The following is a 17,188-nucleotide window of genomic DNA, read 5'->3' on the forward strand; positions in this document are numbered from 1 at the left end:
TGTGACCCATGCCTTATTGTTAGCCTTCCACATCACACACAAATTAATCTTGGCGACACTGTTTTTCTTGAACACACTGGGATTTTCAGAGTGATACACCAGTAAAGGCTTCACTTTGCAGTCCCCACTAGCATTACTACAAAACATGAGAGTAAGCCTATCCTTCATAGGCTTGTGTCCTGGGAGTTCCGTTTCCTCCTGCGTGATGTAGGTCCTCTTTGGCATTTTCTTCCAAAAGTGGCCTGTTTCGTCACAACTAAACACTTGTTGGGGTTTGAATTCTCCAGTGTCTCCGCACTCCTTAACCCTTTCAGGGTCCGTCCCGTAGATCTACGGCTTTGCGTTCAGTGTCCAAACCGTAGATCTACGTCATGAGCCCAGCTCACTCTGATAAACTGTGAGTGGTACACTTGGGCCTAGATATGAGAGAATACATTTATGTGGTATGTGTGCACCACATAAAACAAATCCTGCAGCACACTGTGTATGATGAGAGAAAAAAAAACTGAAACCAAGATTTTCGATTAAAACAGCAACTTTGCAGTGTTTTTTCGTATGTTTTTTATAGTTGTATTTGCAATTTCTTGGTCTCATTTGATAGAATGCAAGACATATTACAGAAATAGAGATGATTTTGATTGTTTTTAGCACCGGAAATGGCTTGAAATTGAGCTCAAAGTAGCGGAAATGTTAAATTTTTGTCGATGTTCAAGAGTAAACAAACGACCTCACACGTCTAATACACGCCAGCTGGTATATCTAATACACATTCACAAATATGGTGATGATATTTATACAATTATTACAATATTGCATAACAGTAAATCTTCTATTTTTTGGTGTAAATAAAAATTCATTATGTAAATAAAAAATAAAAATGGGATTTATTTGTAAAGCCTCAAAACGTATCTAATGAACCGAGGAAATGTTAGTTTAGTGCCAGGAATGCCTACATTGTTTATTCTGGATGCTATTTTGAAATTGGAATATTTTGAACTTTGTGTTAAATTGGCCAAATTACCAATTTCCGATCACTTTATTTTGTAGTTGAAACAGTTGACTTGGCAATTTCTTGTGCTCAATCGATAGAATAGAAGTAATACTAGTAAAATAGCTAAGAATTTGGTCGACTGGAATGATGTAATTGGCCTAAAATGGAAGTCAAAGTCGACAAAATCGCCGATTCGTAAATATCGCTGACACATCAAAATTTGCGAGAGCATAATTTCGTCAATTTTCCATCAAATTTCGTACTTTTTGTTTTATTACCTTCGCAAAAAGAGTCTCTACCATTTCATAAGAAAAAATAACAAATTTTTTTTTGGAAAATTCTTGGACACTGGGGCACCACTTCAGATTTGGGCCTTGGACCCTGCAAGGGTTAAACTCCTGTGCAAACTTTTCAGCTGCTTTATTGTCAGAACTGGCAGCCTCACCATGCCTTATCACACTGTGAATGCCACTATGCTTCTTAAATCTCTCAAACCAACCTTTGTTGGCCTTAAAATCACAATCATCACTCGTTGCAGGCATTTTCTTTGAGATCGTCATGCAACTGCCTTGCCTTTTCACATATCGACTGCATAATACTATCTCCTGCTAACTGTTTTTGGGTAATCCACACCAACAATAACCTTTCCACTTCTTCGAGGATTTGCGATCTCTTTTTCGTCAGCATATCTACCCCGTTTACAACAACAGCACACTTTATTTCCTTTCCCTTCGCCCCCATCGAAGTGATGGTTGAATGGGGTTTGCCATACATCCTGGCAAGTTCTGTAACACGCACTCTGCTCTCATATTTTTAAATGATTTCCTTCTTGAATTCAATTGTGTTCCTCACTTTCTTTGGTAAAGAAAGCGAGGAACACAATTGAATTCAAAGCTTTCCTTGGGCCCATGGTGACTTATTTATCAGTTGCAAGCACAAAAAACAATGGACTATTATGAAATATATTGTATGAACCTCGGGGTGATGGTCACATGCTGGTAAACAATGGCACACTGAGTGGGAATGGTGCGGGAGACTGGCTTTGTGTGCGCGGTGACGGGCGGACGGGTACCAGACAATTGCCGAATCACGAGTCCAATCACGAACCGCGAGGCTAAATTTTGCCGAAAAAAAACTTGCCGAAAGTCAGATTTCACAAAAGTCGATGCCGACAAAACTCGGGGGTCCACTGTATTCATTTCAAAACAGGGTCCAGAATAAGCAATGCAAGCATTCCTAGCTCTTAACATTTCCTCCATGGCTTTACACATGAATTCCATTTTGATTTCTTATTTACACAAAACCAGATGATTTATTGTTATTCACTATTGTAATAATTGTACAAATAATGTTAGTGCCATCATCAATGCATATTAGACTCACCAGTATTGAACCCTTGAAGTTATTTGTTTACTCTTGAACATCGACAAAAATCAAACATTCCCTTTACTTTGAGCTCAGTTTCAAGCTAATTTCATTCCTAAAACCAATCAAAATCTTCTCTATTTCTGTAATATATCTTCCTTTCTATTAAATGAGACCAAGAAACCATAAATAAAAGTATGAAAATACACCCTGAAGTTGCTGTTTTAAACCAAAAACACAGCTGCCGTTTTTTTCGTCATTATGCACTGCGTGCTGCAGGATTTTTTTTATATATATGGTGCACACTTAATACATAGAACCATTCTCTCACATCTAGGCCCAAGTTTACCACTCACAGCTTATGTGAGTAAGCTGAGCTCACGCTGTAGAACAACAGCACAGACCCTGGCTTCAAACCTGTAGAGCAACGGCACAGACCATCAGGTGGTTAACATAATGAAATACACAAATTTCTTTCATCTTCAGAATATATTCATGAGAGTTGTTTCTACAATCAGTCTCTACACTCCTTTGTTTAGTAGAGTGATGCTCATGCTGCCAAATAAGCATTCCATAGTGTTTTTTATGTGTGTGTTTTTGTTTGTTACTGCAAGAAAAGTTACTTAATTATAATTAAAAATTTCAGGTAGCCGTAACTTCTCCAATATTCTGCTGGAATTCTGAAAAAAATGAATTTGCAAAAACTATCTCTCCTACACGTTTGGCACTTGAGCTTCCAGCAGCTAATAATGAATCTGGTCCAGTGCCACAGACAATGAATGTTACACTTAAAGCTCCGCATCTTGATAATGTAAAAGGTAATTTTTTTTCCTTCTTAGTATAGTAATAGATTGTTTGATGTGCTGGGTTAGTATGTATAATACAGTGTTCCATGTATGATTCTTGGTGGGGAAAGGCCAGTGGTAGGCACAGTTCTGCTAATTAGCAAAATAACTTTTTGTTAAGCGGATTTGCGTTTCTGCTAACATCGGAAACCGTTAGCAGACCAATTAACTCTCGCTAAATAAAGTTCTACTAACTTTGAGCCTGCTAAAAAAAATTTATATGTTGTTGGTGTCAGAAAGCAATGCCTTATCAACGGTGCACACGTTTGCTCCTGCCTGTTGTGGATATTTCTCAACAGTCAGTCAGGCATGTTATTGGCTGACTGTGTAAAAGTGATTTGTCAGTGCCGAAGCAGCAGCAGAATCTGAGCAGCACTGTTATAGTCTTAGTGTCGTCAATCGCCGGGGTGCATTCACTTAATTATGAACAGGGGAGACATTTCTGTTCTGCCTGAGGGTGTTGAGGAGTCTGCAGCAGCTGTGGTTGAAGCATTAAGTGCTGCAGTTGAGCGCCTGTTCTCTATAGGCAAAGATATCTTGAGGGGCAAGAGAACCACCCTGTCAGATGGAAACTTTGAGAGGCTGATGCTCATGAAGGTCAACCAGCATCACATCAAAGCGATGGAGAAGGCCCAGTCAGAGTAGTAATCAGCCCAGCCATCATCCAATCTTGGCATGATACCCATGCTATGCATTTTGTATGGTAAATAAAGTGTATGTTGGATTTAAGTTGATGTTTGATTTCATTTGTTCATTTAACTGTGTGTGCACCTGTATGGCTGTATTGCTGGTGCAGCAATAAGTTGGCCTCAAGGTTTCAACTTTAAGCATGATTTTCAACTACTTGTTTGTAGTTTATTGGGTTCAAAATCTAAATGAAGTTAAATGCAAACATGAACATTAACCCTTTGAGGGTCGCCAGGCCCTCTCAGAGACTTGTTCTCAGGGTCGGCCAGATTTCAGAAAAAAAAAAAAATTCTCATGAAAAAATAGAGAATCTTTTCTCGATCATAATGACACCAAAAGTATGAAGTTAGCGAAGTTAGCGGTCTCGACGATGTTTACACATCGGCTATTTTGCCCACTTTGAGCCCTATTTTCGGCCAATTCCAGTGTACTAGTCGACAAAAATCATAACTATTTCGCTAGAACTCCGTTTTTTTTTTCTATCAAATGAGTACAAGAAACCACCCATTTACCGATATCAGCTATCCAATAAAGTGGTCAGAATTTAGCAATTTTGCCAATTTCACACAAGTTTCAAAAGATGCCAATTTCCAAATAGGGTCCAGAATAAACAAGAATGACATTCCTGGCACTAAAATAACATTTCCTCTGTTCATTAGTCACATCCCCATGCCCCTCTTACATGTATTTTGCTTTCCACTTTGAATTTTTATTCTCACAAAAAAATAGATTTACTGTTATGCAGACTACTGTATTAGTGTAGAAATGGTATAAATAATACCAGCGCACTTGTGAAAGAATATTAGATTCACCAGTTACGTGTATCGGACGCGTGGCATGATTTATTTACTTTTGAACTTTGGCAAAAATCGAACATTTCTGCTAGTTTGAGCTCAATTTCAAGGTACTTTTCGTTGTGAAACCAATCAAAATCATCTCAATTTCTGTAATATGTCTTCCATTCTATAAAATAAGACCAGGAAAACTAGAATACACCCATAAATACCATACAAAAATACAGTGCAAAGCCGCTGTTTTAAACTAAAAATACGGTCAATTTTTTTTTTCTCATTACGCACCGTGTGCTGCAGGATTTTTTTTATACTGTGCACACTGACCATATAGATCCATTCTTTCATATGTAGGCCTACCAGCTTTCTCTTGCTAGATTTGAGGGCACTAGAATTTATGCATACTAGTACATTAAAAACCCTGGCGCGTAAGCCGTACTAGTACGGCCGAAACCCCGAAAGGGTTAACAACAAAATGAACGAGTACAATGAGCAACTGGAACTAATGAAGAAAACAGTCTAATAAGCTAACTCAATCTGTTCGGGCGTTATGGGGTCTCAGTACAGCAACAAGTGTCCTCGGTTGCTCGCGCTACACAAAAAATTAAACAATTGCTATTTTTGCACTAATGGCACGTAATCATCATATGACCTTGGCATTTTATATCTTATTAGGAAGCTGTCCAGGTATGTTCTAAAAGTCTTAAAAGTAGAAGGCCAAAAAACTAAACCGAATCTGAATTTGTGTGAAAAAGTTAGTGTTTAGTGTTAGCTCCTGCTAATTTTTTTGGCCGTTAAGCGATAGCGGAGCTAATTTTTTAATTAGTGGATTGGCGGTTAGTGAAGCTAACTTTTTGGTTAGCTGTGCCCACCACTGGGTAAGGCAGTGTTAGCTTCTGAGTTTAAACTAGTTCCTGGTGCATAAAATTGTTTCACAGATATGCAAGTAATTGAAAGTTTTTCCTTTTCATTTTCTTTCTCTTCCCTGATATCTTCCCCTCTCTTTTCCACCTATTCCTGTTGGTACAAAATTCAGTGTTTCACACTTAAGAAGTTGATATATATTTTTTGAAATATTTTATATGAAATATTTATTTATATTCTGTTTATTCTGTTTTTTTTTGTCTAATTTTCTACTTTACTATGTCCATGAGTTGGTGAGAATGGTGTGGTAGGAGTCAGAAGCCACATGCAGGTGGAGCTCGATACTCCTAACAACTCTACAATAATCATTGCAAGTTTTCCTGTTAAGGTAAGTTTGACACTGTAGCTTATACTAAAGTATTTTGTGTGCTTCTGAAGTTGGACTGGAGTACCTTACCTTAACTCTGATTTACCTTTGATAAGCTCCCAAAGATTTTCTACTTCCAGAGCCTGGCCTTGGGCCAGGCTTGTCTGGTGAGTCAGGCTGATGCTGCTTGTGGCCTGCTGACCCACATATCCATGCTAGCCATTTTCTTTATCAGTGTATTTTTCTTGCATTTTATTTTGACACGTGAATTAAATATTTTACTCTACAGGCACACATTGGAGCAGTCCGCCTTGAGTCTGTACGCACTGTCAAATCTTTGGTGTTGGAAACGATGGCCAATGACACGTGTACTGCTCCTGTTCCTCTGAAGAATTCATCTTCATTTGCACTACGGGTATCCCTCGAGTCAAGGGACCACAAGAATTTGTTTACTGTTCATCCTAATAGCATCGTGATTCAGCCTCATTCACAAGCTTCTCCAAATCTTGTTTTTACACCTCAAGGAGAAGAGGGAAAAATGGAAAGGTGGTGAACTGTTTTAATCATTGTTTTTTGTATGACATTCTTTGATGATAATTACTTATACCTCCTATTGAATGCACAAAAGTAGTATCCTAGATATTCTTGTCTAGGAATAGTTATGGGAGCTTTTGTTGGTCACCCTAAGAACCCTACTGGTTTGTTTTCTATTAGACATGAAAAATAAAGTATATGATTGTTAAAGTGAATATTTAGGAAAGTTTTTATATTTCATATGCATTTCTCAATTTGATTGTAAGTTTGCAACTTTTTTTTTTGTTTAATTTTCAGTGTTTTGTTAATGCGCATTGAGCCAGAGGGAATGGAGTTTGAGGTACCAATAGTGGGGATATCCCATGCACTTCCATCAGCAACAGTCCTCCCTCAGAAACACGTTATGCCAGGAGTTCATGAAACTCTAACAAAAACAAATTCTGCACCATTGTCTCATGTGGTTAGTGTTTTTACTAAATGTAAAAAAGAAGTTAAACTTTATAGTTTTTTCTTTTTTATTTGTGTCTCGGGCGGGGCTCTACCCTTCAGGCGCAGGCACTCTACCCTTCAGGCGAGGACCCTCTCCTTCAGGGCGCAGGCACTCTACTCCTTCAGGGGGGCAGGGACTCTCTCCCCTTTAGGGGCGGGGACCCCTCCCCTTGGGGGGGGGCACTCCCCCTTGGGGAGGCCCTCTCCCCCTTTAGGCGAGGCACTCTACTCCCCTTCCCGGGCGAGGGACCTCCCCCCCTTCCCGGAAAAGGGGACTCTTTCCCTTCCCGGCCGGGGGACCTCTCCTTCAGGGCGGGGCACTCCTCCTTCAGGGGGCAGGCCCTACCCCCCAGGCGGAGGGCCCCTACCCTTCCCGGGGGAGGCACCTACCCTTTTCCCGGCGAGGCACCCTCCGGGGGCAGGTCCCACCCCTTCAGGGGGGGGCCACCCCCTCGGGGGGGAAACCTCTCCCTTTAGGCCGGGGCAATTTTTACCCCCCCTTCAGGGCGCGGGGCCCCACCCCTTCGGGGGGCGGGGACTGTCCCTTCCAAAGGGGCGGGGACTGGCCCCCCTTTAGGGGGGCACTGTCCCCTTAGGGGCGGGGGCCCGTCCCCTTCCCGGGGGGCGGGGACTGTACCCTTCAGGCGCAGGCACTGTACCCTTCAAAGGGGCGGGCCCGTCCCTTCAAGGGGCGGGGACTGTACCCCTGGGGAGGGGGACTGTTCCCCCTTCCCGGGGGCGGGGGCCCGGCCCTTCGGGGGGCGGGGACTGCCCAGGGCGAGGGACTTTCCTTTCAGGGCGGGGGCCCGTCCCCCCTTTAGGCGCAGGCACTGTACCCCCTTTGGGGGGCGGGGGCCCGTCCCCCTTCGGGGGGCCGGCCCCCACCCTTCGGGGTGCAGGCACGCCGGGTGCAGGCACTGTCCCCCTTTGGGGGGGGCACCGTCCCTTCAGGGGGCAGGGACTGTTCCCCTTCCGGGTGGGCCCTTTCTTTTCAGGTGGGGGGCCCCCCTTTAGGGCCCGGCACTTTCCCTCCCGGGGGCAGGCCCCCTTTCCTTCCCGGGGGCAGGCATGACCTCAGGGGGCAAATTTTTCCCCCAGGGGGCCAGGCACTGTCCCTCCAGGGTGGGGACTGTACCCTCCCGGGTGGGGGAGGCCCCCGCCCTTTTCCCGGGGGGGCCCGGCATTTCCCCCCGGGGGGAGGGGCCCGTCCCCCGGGGGGCAGGCACCCCTTCCTCCCGGGTGCAGGCCCCCGGCCCCCCCAGGGGGCAGGCCTGTACCCCTCCCGGGGGGGGCACTGTCCCCCCCGGGAGGGGACTTTCCCTCCCCGGGTGCCCGGCCCCGACCCCCCCAGGGGGAGGGACTGTACCCCCCAGGTCAGGCACCTTTTCCCCCCCAAATTAAAGGGTTTTCACTCCTCCAGGGTGCAAACTTCCCCTCCTCCAGGCAGGGACCCTCTCCCCCCCCGGACTCAGGCCCTCCATAACCCGGGTTTTTCGAAACTCTTCATTTATTTATATTCACGGGAAATGCTTCCAAATTGGGGCTCATACAGTGCTTGGGGGATGGGGGTAAACCAAAGGTTTTATTCAAAAGGGTTTTTGATCCAGTTCCCCGGGTAAAACCCCTTTACTCTTTAAGGCAAAGGCCTTTAAAAGGGTTTGTCTCAATTATGTAACAAACTTAATTTTTTTAACAACTGACCTGGGGATGTCTTAGCTTCTTCAGTGAGGGTTGTCATGCTTCATAGCCAGAATCTGTCAACAAAGTCAAATTGCAATAAAAATATATATTTTTGAAACATTTATCTTATGAATCCTCTTCAAGGGGGGCTCCTTGGCATGGTGAAGAGGCTCTTGGTCTGAGGAATTAGACCTGTTGGTCTCCTTCGTCAGACTGAACCTAATTACCCCCTATCCCCTCCCCCCTTTTTCCTTTCCTCCTCCTCCCCCCTGTCCCTCCCTTATTCCCTTCCTCTTTTTGGGCTTTGGGATTCTTCCCACAGACCTACTGGTTCCTAGGTAGGAGGAAGGGTACCGGAGTCAATCCCATTCCGTTGAGGTTCTTGGCGGTGGTGTAGTTTGCCGTGGAATCTGGATCACCTGGGGATATTCCGTTACCTCTCTGGACTTCCAGGGGGTGGCTTTGGGTGTCTTTCGGGCGACGGGTGTATCTCTGGAGGCTGCCTTTCGGATTCCGGGGGTGGTGGCCAAAGGAGGTATGCTTTGTGGCGGCTATCCAGCCGCCCTCTCTTGTCCACCGAGGTAGCTCGGCAGATGTGAGGTTGCTATCCTGGATTGCTGGTTTACTGGCATGAGGGGTAGGGTATGGCACAGGTTCCATGCTGCATCTGCACTACTTGCGGTGTTGAGGTCCTCTTGGGCGTGGAGGGTGATTTCCGGCCCTTTCATTCCTCCTAGGAACTATTTCCCCCCGTCCCCCCCCCCCCTTTTTTATTTTTTTTCTTAAAAACAAAAGGAAAGAAGTAACCTAACCATGGAAGCCCTAGTACATGAACCTGCTACCCCCGGGCCCCTTACTGATACCGCACCCCGTTCTGACCCTGCCTCGTTTTTTTACCACTCTTTGGACACCCCTGATGCCCCTGTACCTTTTGTTGATGCTGTTTCATCACCGGGGTCTCGACTGACTCCTCTGATTTGTCTGACCTCCGCCCTCCTTTGACTATGCTTCCGGCCTCTCCCTCTACGGTGCGGCATTTTTCGAATCGCCAGCCCGTCCCACATCGGACCAACTCTGGTCCCACTTCTAAACGCCAACGACAGTCTCCTGATGATGTTACTTTGTTACCTTCATATTCTACTCGGAAAAGACCGACACGTCATGCACTCCCTCTCCGCGCTCGGTTTCGGACCACACAATGGACTAAATTCTTTACTTTACGACCGACTTCTTCTATTGCCTATCTTTCCGACCATGGTATTGGCAAAGCGCTCCTACGCCATGTTGGTAGAGATATTTCATTTCATGCTCTCAAGAGTGGTACGTGCATTGTCACTGTCCAGAATGCTAATCAAGCTCATGATCTTTCTCTCCTTTCACATATCGATATTATTCCTATCACTATTGAAAAACATCGTTCTCTCAATTCTTGTAGTGGTACTGTCATTATGCCCCATACCATAGTCCAACAGAATTTCCAGACATGTGGCAATGACATTCTTGAACAGCTGGAACTCCAGGTCTCCCAATCCTCAAAGCAGACACTTATGTCCTTCCTGCCCGCGGGCGGAGACGATACCCTTGCAATGTGGCTTGATTAACTTTCGACAGCCGTGAACTCCCGTCCTCTGTTTGTCGCAGGACATGGGTTGCAAGTTCGAAAGGTGATCCCTACACTGCAACAGTGTAGAAATTACTGGCGATTTGGTCACCCAGCGAAATATTGCAGATCTATAGCCGAATGCCCAGTCTGTGGTGCCGACGACCATTCTAATACGTCTTGCAGTCGACCTCTCTCTTGCCTTGTCATGAGGCTCACCCTATATACTCTCGCAGTTGCCAGTTCTACTTAAATGAGCGTGAAATCCATTGCCTCAAAGAAGCAGAAGGTCTCCCTTATGCTATGGCAGTTTCTCATCTCTGTCTCCAAGGGAGAATACCCCGTGTTTCTTATTCTTGTGTTTCAAAACGCTCCCCCCCCCCCCCACTTCTGGGGTCCCATCTTCTGCAGCCTCCTCTGTTATTACTCCTCCCATAGTCACTCCTGTATCTAATTCTTTTGCTGTCCTGGGCTCAGACGTCCCTACTTCAACACTTCAGTCTGTTCTGACATCTTCGAGTTCTCACTCACAAGCCCTTGTATTGACAAGATCTCGTAGGACACCTTCTACCAGTCGCCCCTCTACTTCAAAGAAGTCCAAAAAATCCCCTTTGCTCAAATCTTCCTTGCCCCCTCCTTCCCTTCTTCTGCCCCCACATTTTACCTTTCCAGTCTCTGTACCTGGTTCTTCCCCTCTCACTGGCTCTATTACAAGTGTGGAGATTCACCCCCCTCCTCGTTCTGTGCCTCCCTCCCTTGTAGCCTCCCAAGTCTCTCCCGCTTCTGCCGCCTCCCAGGTTTCTGCCTCTTCTGTCCCCTCCCCCACTTCTCCAGTTCCCAACACGCTTTCGTCCCCCCTCCCCTATTTTAGTACAGTCCATTACTGTTCCAATCTTTACTCACCCTCCTCCTTTCTATCTCCAATATTGTCTTCCATACAACGTCTTTGAATTCAGAAACACTTGACACTATTTCAGAATATATTGCAGAGACTAAGGCTTCAATGGACACTGATCCACCTCCTGTTCCTTCTCTTCCCTCTCCTCCATCTCCACAACTCCATTCTTCACAACGCTCTGTTCCTTCACTGCTTGAACGTCTTCCGATGCCACCGCACGTAGACTTTTCTAACCCTTTTAGTCCATAGGTGCCCTTCCCTACGGATTCCTGGTATTTTCCTTGTTGCCAATCATGGCCTATTTACAGTGGAATATCAGCGGCCTCAAGGGTAATCGGGGTGAGCTTCAGATGTTGCTTTCCAGGTTTTTCCCTGTTGGTGTCTGCTTACAAGAACCAAAATTACACTCGGCTGTTTTCCAACCTATCTCAGGCTATAATTTATTGTATTTTTGAATCCTTTCTCAGATGGGACCTTTAATGAAAGTACCCTTCTACGCAATGATATTCCGTACTGTCAACTATTTGTCCATACCTCGCTGCATTATACTGCAGCCCGTATCCACTTGAATAAGTGGTTTACAATATGTTCTTTATATATATCTCCTTCTTGGGCATTTTCTATCCCAGATTTTGCCTTTCTTGTTTCATCCTTACCACCACCATTTCTGTTACTTGGCAATTTTAATGCCCACCATTTCCTCTGGAGGGGTCTCATTGTAACTCATGTGGCATTCAGTTGGAGGCTTTTCTCGCCTCTCGCCCCCTCCATGTTTTAAATATGGGTACTCCCACCCATTTTGATCCTCGTACTCGTACTCTCTCTTGCATCGATCTATCGGTCTGCTCTTCCTCCGCTGCACTAGACTTCGCCTGGTCTGTTCTACCGGACTTACATGACAGCGATCATTTTCCAATCATTCTTACTTCTCCTTCATATTCACCACCTTTCCGTAGCCCTCACTGGCTATTTGATCGGGCAAATTGGGACATTTACTCACAACTCGCTGCTTTTAGCGAGGTTCCTTCTTCATCCTTCATTGATGAGCTCCTACACCTCTTCTCGACGTCAGTTTTAACCGCAGCTTCTCATTCTATACCCCAAGCCTCAGGCAGGCATTCTCAGAAGTGCATGCCTTGGTGGTCTCCTCCTTGTGCTCATGCAGTACGTTTGAAATGCATTGCATGGGGCAGGTACTGGTTCAATAGAACCGATGAAAGACTTCTTGATTTTAAGCAGAAGTGTGCGGTCGCTCGCCGTGTCATCCGTGATGCTAAACGCACTTGCTGGCGAGATTGTTTCCACCATCACCTCTGCTTCCTCTATGAGTGCAGTCTGGAAAAAAGTGAGTTAATTGAATGGTAAATACTCTCCTGACCCGGCTCCTGTTCTACAGGTCGCCGGTGTTGATATAGCAAAACCTCTTGATGCTGCCATTGAAATTGGCACTCATCTGGTCCGTATTTCCCGGGGGCTCCATCTATGCCCTTCATTTCTTTCCTCAAAGTCTGCCAGAGAGTTAGTATCCTTGGACTTTTCTTCTCTCAGAGAAAAACAGTATAATGTACCTTCTACACTTCGGGAACTGGAGGCAAAACTTTCAGCTTGCCGATCATTGGCAGCTGGGCCTGATAACATTCATATTTGGATGTTAAAACATTTACATCAGTCAGCCCTTACAGTCCTCTTACACCTCTTCAGTCATATTTGGTCACAAGGAGTTCTTCCCCAGCTGTGGAAATCTGCCATCATTCTCCCTTTCCGCAGGCCGGGTACTACGGGACATGATGCCTCCCACTATCGTCCCATTGCTCTTATTAGTGCAGTTTGCAAAGTGATGGAACGTCTGGTAAATCGACGTTTAATGTGGTATGTAGAGAGAGACAACAGTCTCTCCACTAGTCAATATGGCTTTTGTAAGGGCCGATCTACCATAGACCCCTTACTACGCTTGGATACGTATGTTCGTAATGCCTTTGCGAATAACCACTCAGTTATTGCCATATTTTTTGACCTTGAGAAGGCATATGACAACTTGGAGGTATAATATTTTGGCCCAAGCCCACTCCTTAGGCCTCCGAGGCAATCTACCATCCTTCCTTAAGAACTTTTTAACTGACAGACATTTCCGTGTTCGAGTTAATAATGTGCTCTCCCTGGACTTTGTCCAAGCTGAAGGTGTCCCTCAGGGATGTGTTCTGAGCACAACACTTTTTCTCCTTGCTGTAAATGATTTGGCCTGTTTTTCCATCCAATATTTGGTCATCACTGTGTTGATGACTTCGCTATTGCTTGTGTACTCGCTGACTGTCACCTCATTACAGTTTCTCTCCAGCATGCGGTCGACAGTGTTTCCAATTGGGCCACCACACATGGGTTTAAATTTTCCAGTACCAAAACTCGCCAAATTACTTTCACTAGACGCTCTGTCATCTCCGATCATCCTTTGTACCTCTATGGCTCCTGTAACCCTGAACGTGATAGTCAGGTTTCTAGGCCTTCTCTTTGACCGTAGGTTATCCTGGAAACCTCACATTACCTCTCTGAAGGCAACTTGTCACAGCCGGCTGAACCTTCTTAAAATCCTTGCTCATCTTTCATGGGGAGCTGATCGTCGAACTCCTTTGCTCACATTCAGCCCTCATTTTATCAAAACTAGATTATGGTGACCAGATCTATTCAGCGACCTCTCCTGCTACTCTCTCTAGCCTTAACCCCATCCATCACCAAGGATTACATTTATGCCTTGGTGCTTTTCGCTCTTTCCCTGTTGAGCCTCTATGCAGAAGTGAATTTTCCATCCTTGTCTGATCGCATTGATGCCCATTGCCTTTGCTACTATGTACGCTCTCACGATCTTCGCAATCCTTCCATTTATAGAATGGTCACCGATATTAGTAGACATTATTTGTTCGCCGCCCGTTTGCTCCGTCCCTTCTCTTCGCCTACATTCGCTCTTGTCTTCCCTTCAATTACCACCTTTATATGTTCATTTAGCATCTCACTTTTCCCTACCCCACTGGGAAGTTCCAGCTGTTCGGGTCTGTTCTTTCTCACTCCCTTGCTCGAAAGCCCAACTGCCTACGGTGGCTTCCCACTCTCTTTTTCTTGACCACTTCCACTCTCATTCTCATGCCATCGCAGTGTACACAGATGGCTCTGTCTTCTGACGGCGTCGGATTTGCAGCAGTGTTTCCGGACAGCGTCATGCGAGGGCATTTACTATCTTCGGCTAGCATTTTTACTGCTGAATTGTATGCCATTCTTGCAGCACTTATTCATATCGCATCTATACCTGTGTCATCATTTGTGGTTGTCTCAGACTCCCTTAGTGCTCTACAGGCTATATGGAAATTTGATACACCTCACCCCCAGTTCTCCATATCCAATTTTGGCTACGCCGTATCTCTACCAAGCTTAAAGATATTGTTTTTTGTTGGGTCCCTGGTCATGTTGACGTACAGGGCAATGAACAGGCAGACACTGCTGCGCGGTCAGCAGTACATGACCTACCAATTTCACATAGAGGTGTTCCATTTCCAGACTATTTTGCTGTAATAGCTACTCGCCTTTACACCCGTTAGCAACAACGTTGGTCAACTCTACTCGGTAACAAACTTCAGTCTATTAAATCAAGCATAGGTTATTGGCCGTCTTCTTGTCATCAGTGCAGATGTTGGACCACTCTCTCCCGCCTTCGCATTGGCCACACTCGTCTTACTCACGGGTATCTCATGGAGAGGCTCCCTGTTCCTCTCTGTGAGCAGTGTCAAGTTCCAGTATCGATTAGTCACATTCTGTTAGACTGCCCTCTCTATCAACGAGCACGCAGAATTTACCTCACACGTCATTTCCGCTCTGCTACTCTCTCTCTACTTTCTCTTCTTGCTGATGGACCCTCCTTTAATCCTGACTCTCTCATTTACTTCTTGACAACGACTGATTTACTCTACAAACTCTGATGATGATACCTTTCACACTCCCCTCAGCCCTTTCTACCTCAATCTCTTGCTGCCCTCTACCCTTTCACTATCCACTACCCCGCTGTTCTCCGTAACCTACTACTCATCCATCTCCCTTTTACCACCTGATGCCCTCGCTTCCTTCCTGCCCTGCAGCGCTGTATAGCCCTTGTGGTTTAGTGCTTCTTTTTTATTATAATAATAATATCTTATGAATTGATAGAAATATTTTGTAAATTTACCATATACAAATTTTACATTTTTTGCCCAACCTAGCATACCCTACTCAACATGTCTTTCATCAGTCAGAATTTAGTTTAGTATTGTATCATTAATACACTAGTATTGTATCATTAATGCACTAGTATTGTATCATCAATACACTAGTATTGTATCATTGATACACTAGTATTGTATCATCGATGCACTAGTATTGTATCATTGATGCACTAGTATTGTATCATTGATACACTAGTATTGTATCATCGATGCACTAGTATTGTATCATCGATGCACTAGTATTGTATCATCGATGCACTAGTATTGTATCATCGATGCACTAGTATTGTATCATCGATGCACTAGTATTGTATCATCGATGCACTAGTATTGTATCATCGATGCACTAGTATTGTATCATCGATGCACTAGTATTGTATCATCGATGCACTAGTATTGTATCATTGATGCACTAGTATTGTATCATTGATGCACTAGTATTGATACACTAGTATTGTATCATCGATGCACTAGTATTGTATCATTGATGCACTAGTATTGTATCATTGATACACTAGTATTGTATCATTAACCCTTTGACTGTTTCGGTCGTATATATACATCTTACGAGCCACCGTGTTTGACATATATATATGTACTCATAAATTCTAGTCAAGGTAGTAGGTTGGTAGACAGCAACCGCCCAGGGAGGTACTACCGTCCTGCCAAGTGAGTGTAAAACGAAAGCCTGTAATTGTTTTACATGATGGTAGGATTGCTGGTGTCCTTTTTTCTGTCTCATGAACCAAGATTTCAGGTACTTGCTACTTCTACTTACACTTAGGTCACACTACACATACATGTACAAGCACATATATACACACCCCTCTGGGTTTTCTTCTATTTTCTTTCTAGTTCTTATTCTTGTTTATTTCCTCTTATCTCCATGGGGAAGTGGAGAATTCTTCCTCCAGCCATGCGTGTTGTAAGAGGCAACTAAAATGCCGGGAGCAAGGGGCTAGTAACCTCTTCTCCTGTATATATTATATATGTACTCATAAATTCTAGTGGCTTCAGATCAAGCAGGAGAAAGCTGGTAGGCCCACATGTGAGAGAATGGGTCTGCGTGGTCAGTGTGCACCATGTAAAAAAAAACCTGCAGCACACAGTGCATAATGAGAAAAAAATACTGATCGTTTTTTTTTTTTTCTAATTATAATGCAGACTTTGTGGTCTATTTTCGTATAGTATTTATGGTTGTATTCTCGTTTTCTTGGTCTCATTTGATAGAATGGAAAACATATTATAGAAATAAAAGAGATTTTGATTGGTTTTACTATGAAAGGAACCTTGAAATGGAGCTCAAAGTAGGGGAAATGTTTGATTTTTTCCTATGTTCAAAAGTAAACAAATGATGTCATTTTCCAATAAATGTCCAAGTAGTCATTCTAATATGCAGCCATGAATGGGTTGACATCATTTATACAATTATTACCATATTGCAGTAGTCTGCATAGCAGTAAATCTATTTTTTGTTTGAATAAAAATTCAAAATAGAAAGCAAGAGTAATTTCAGAGGGGCCTGGAGATGTGACTGATGAACAAAGAAAATGTTATTTTAGAGCCAGGAATGTCTGCATTGTTCATTCTGGACCCTATTTTGAAATTGTCATATTCTTTAATTTTCGTGAAATTGGCCAAATTACAAATTTCTGGCCAGGTTATTGGGTAGTTGAAATAGGTAAATGGGCAGTTTCTTGTACTCTATCGATAGAAAAAATGGAATTCTAAAGAAATAGCTATGAGTTTTGTCGACTGGAACAATGGAATTAGCCGAAAATAAGGCTCAAATTGGGCGAAATCGCAGATTCGTAAATATCGCTGAGGTCGCTAACT

General features: G+C 44.2%; 1 protein-coding gene across 7 annotated transcripts in view; it reads left to right on the top strand.

Annotated features, from left to right (window-relative positions):
- The window catches only part of LOC128691763 (centrosomal protein of 192 kDa-like), a 124,953-nt gene that overhangs the window by 75,960 nt on the left and 31,805 nt on the right, over nucleotides 1-17,188 (top strand). For all 7 annotated transcript variants that reach the window (XR_011394117.1, XR_011394118.1, XM_070101035.1 and 4 more), the window contains 4 exons: nucleotides 3,003-3,174; nucleotides 5,834-5,931; nucleotides 6,200-6,456; nucleotides 6,742-6,904. Coding sequence is in view for 5 of the 7 variants with exons in the window: in XM_070101035.1 (XP_069957136.1) it covers nucleotides 3,003-3,174; nucleotides 5,834-5,931; nucleotides 6,200-6,456; nucleotides 6,742-6,904 (690 nt within the window). In the remaining 2 variants the exon portion in view is untranslated. The remainder of the gene's footprint in view (nucleotides 1-3,002; nucleotides 3,175-5,833; nucleotides 5,932-6,199; nucleotides 6,457-6,741; nucleotides 6,905-17,188) is intronic.

Source organism: Cherax quadricarinatus, chromosome 75 (genome assembly GCF_038502225.1).
Source record: "Cherax quadricarinatus isolate ZL_2023a chromosome 75, ASM3850222v1, whole genome shotgun sequence".
NCBI classification, from domain to species: domain Eukaryota; kingdom Metazoa; phylum Arthropoda; class Malacostraca; order Decapoda; family Parastacidae; genus Cherax; species Cherax quadricarinatus.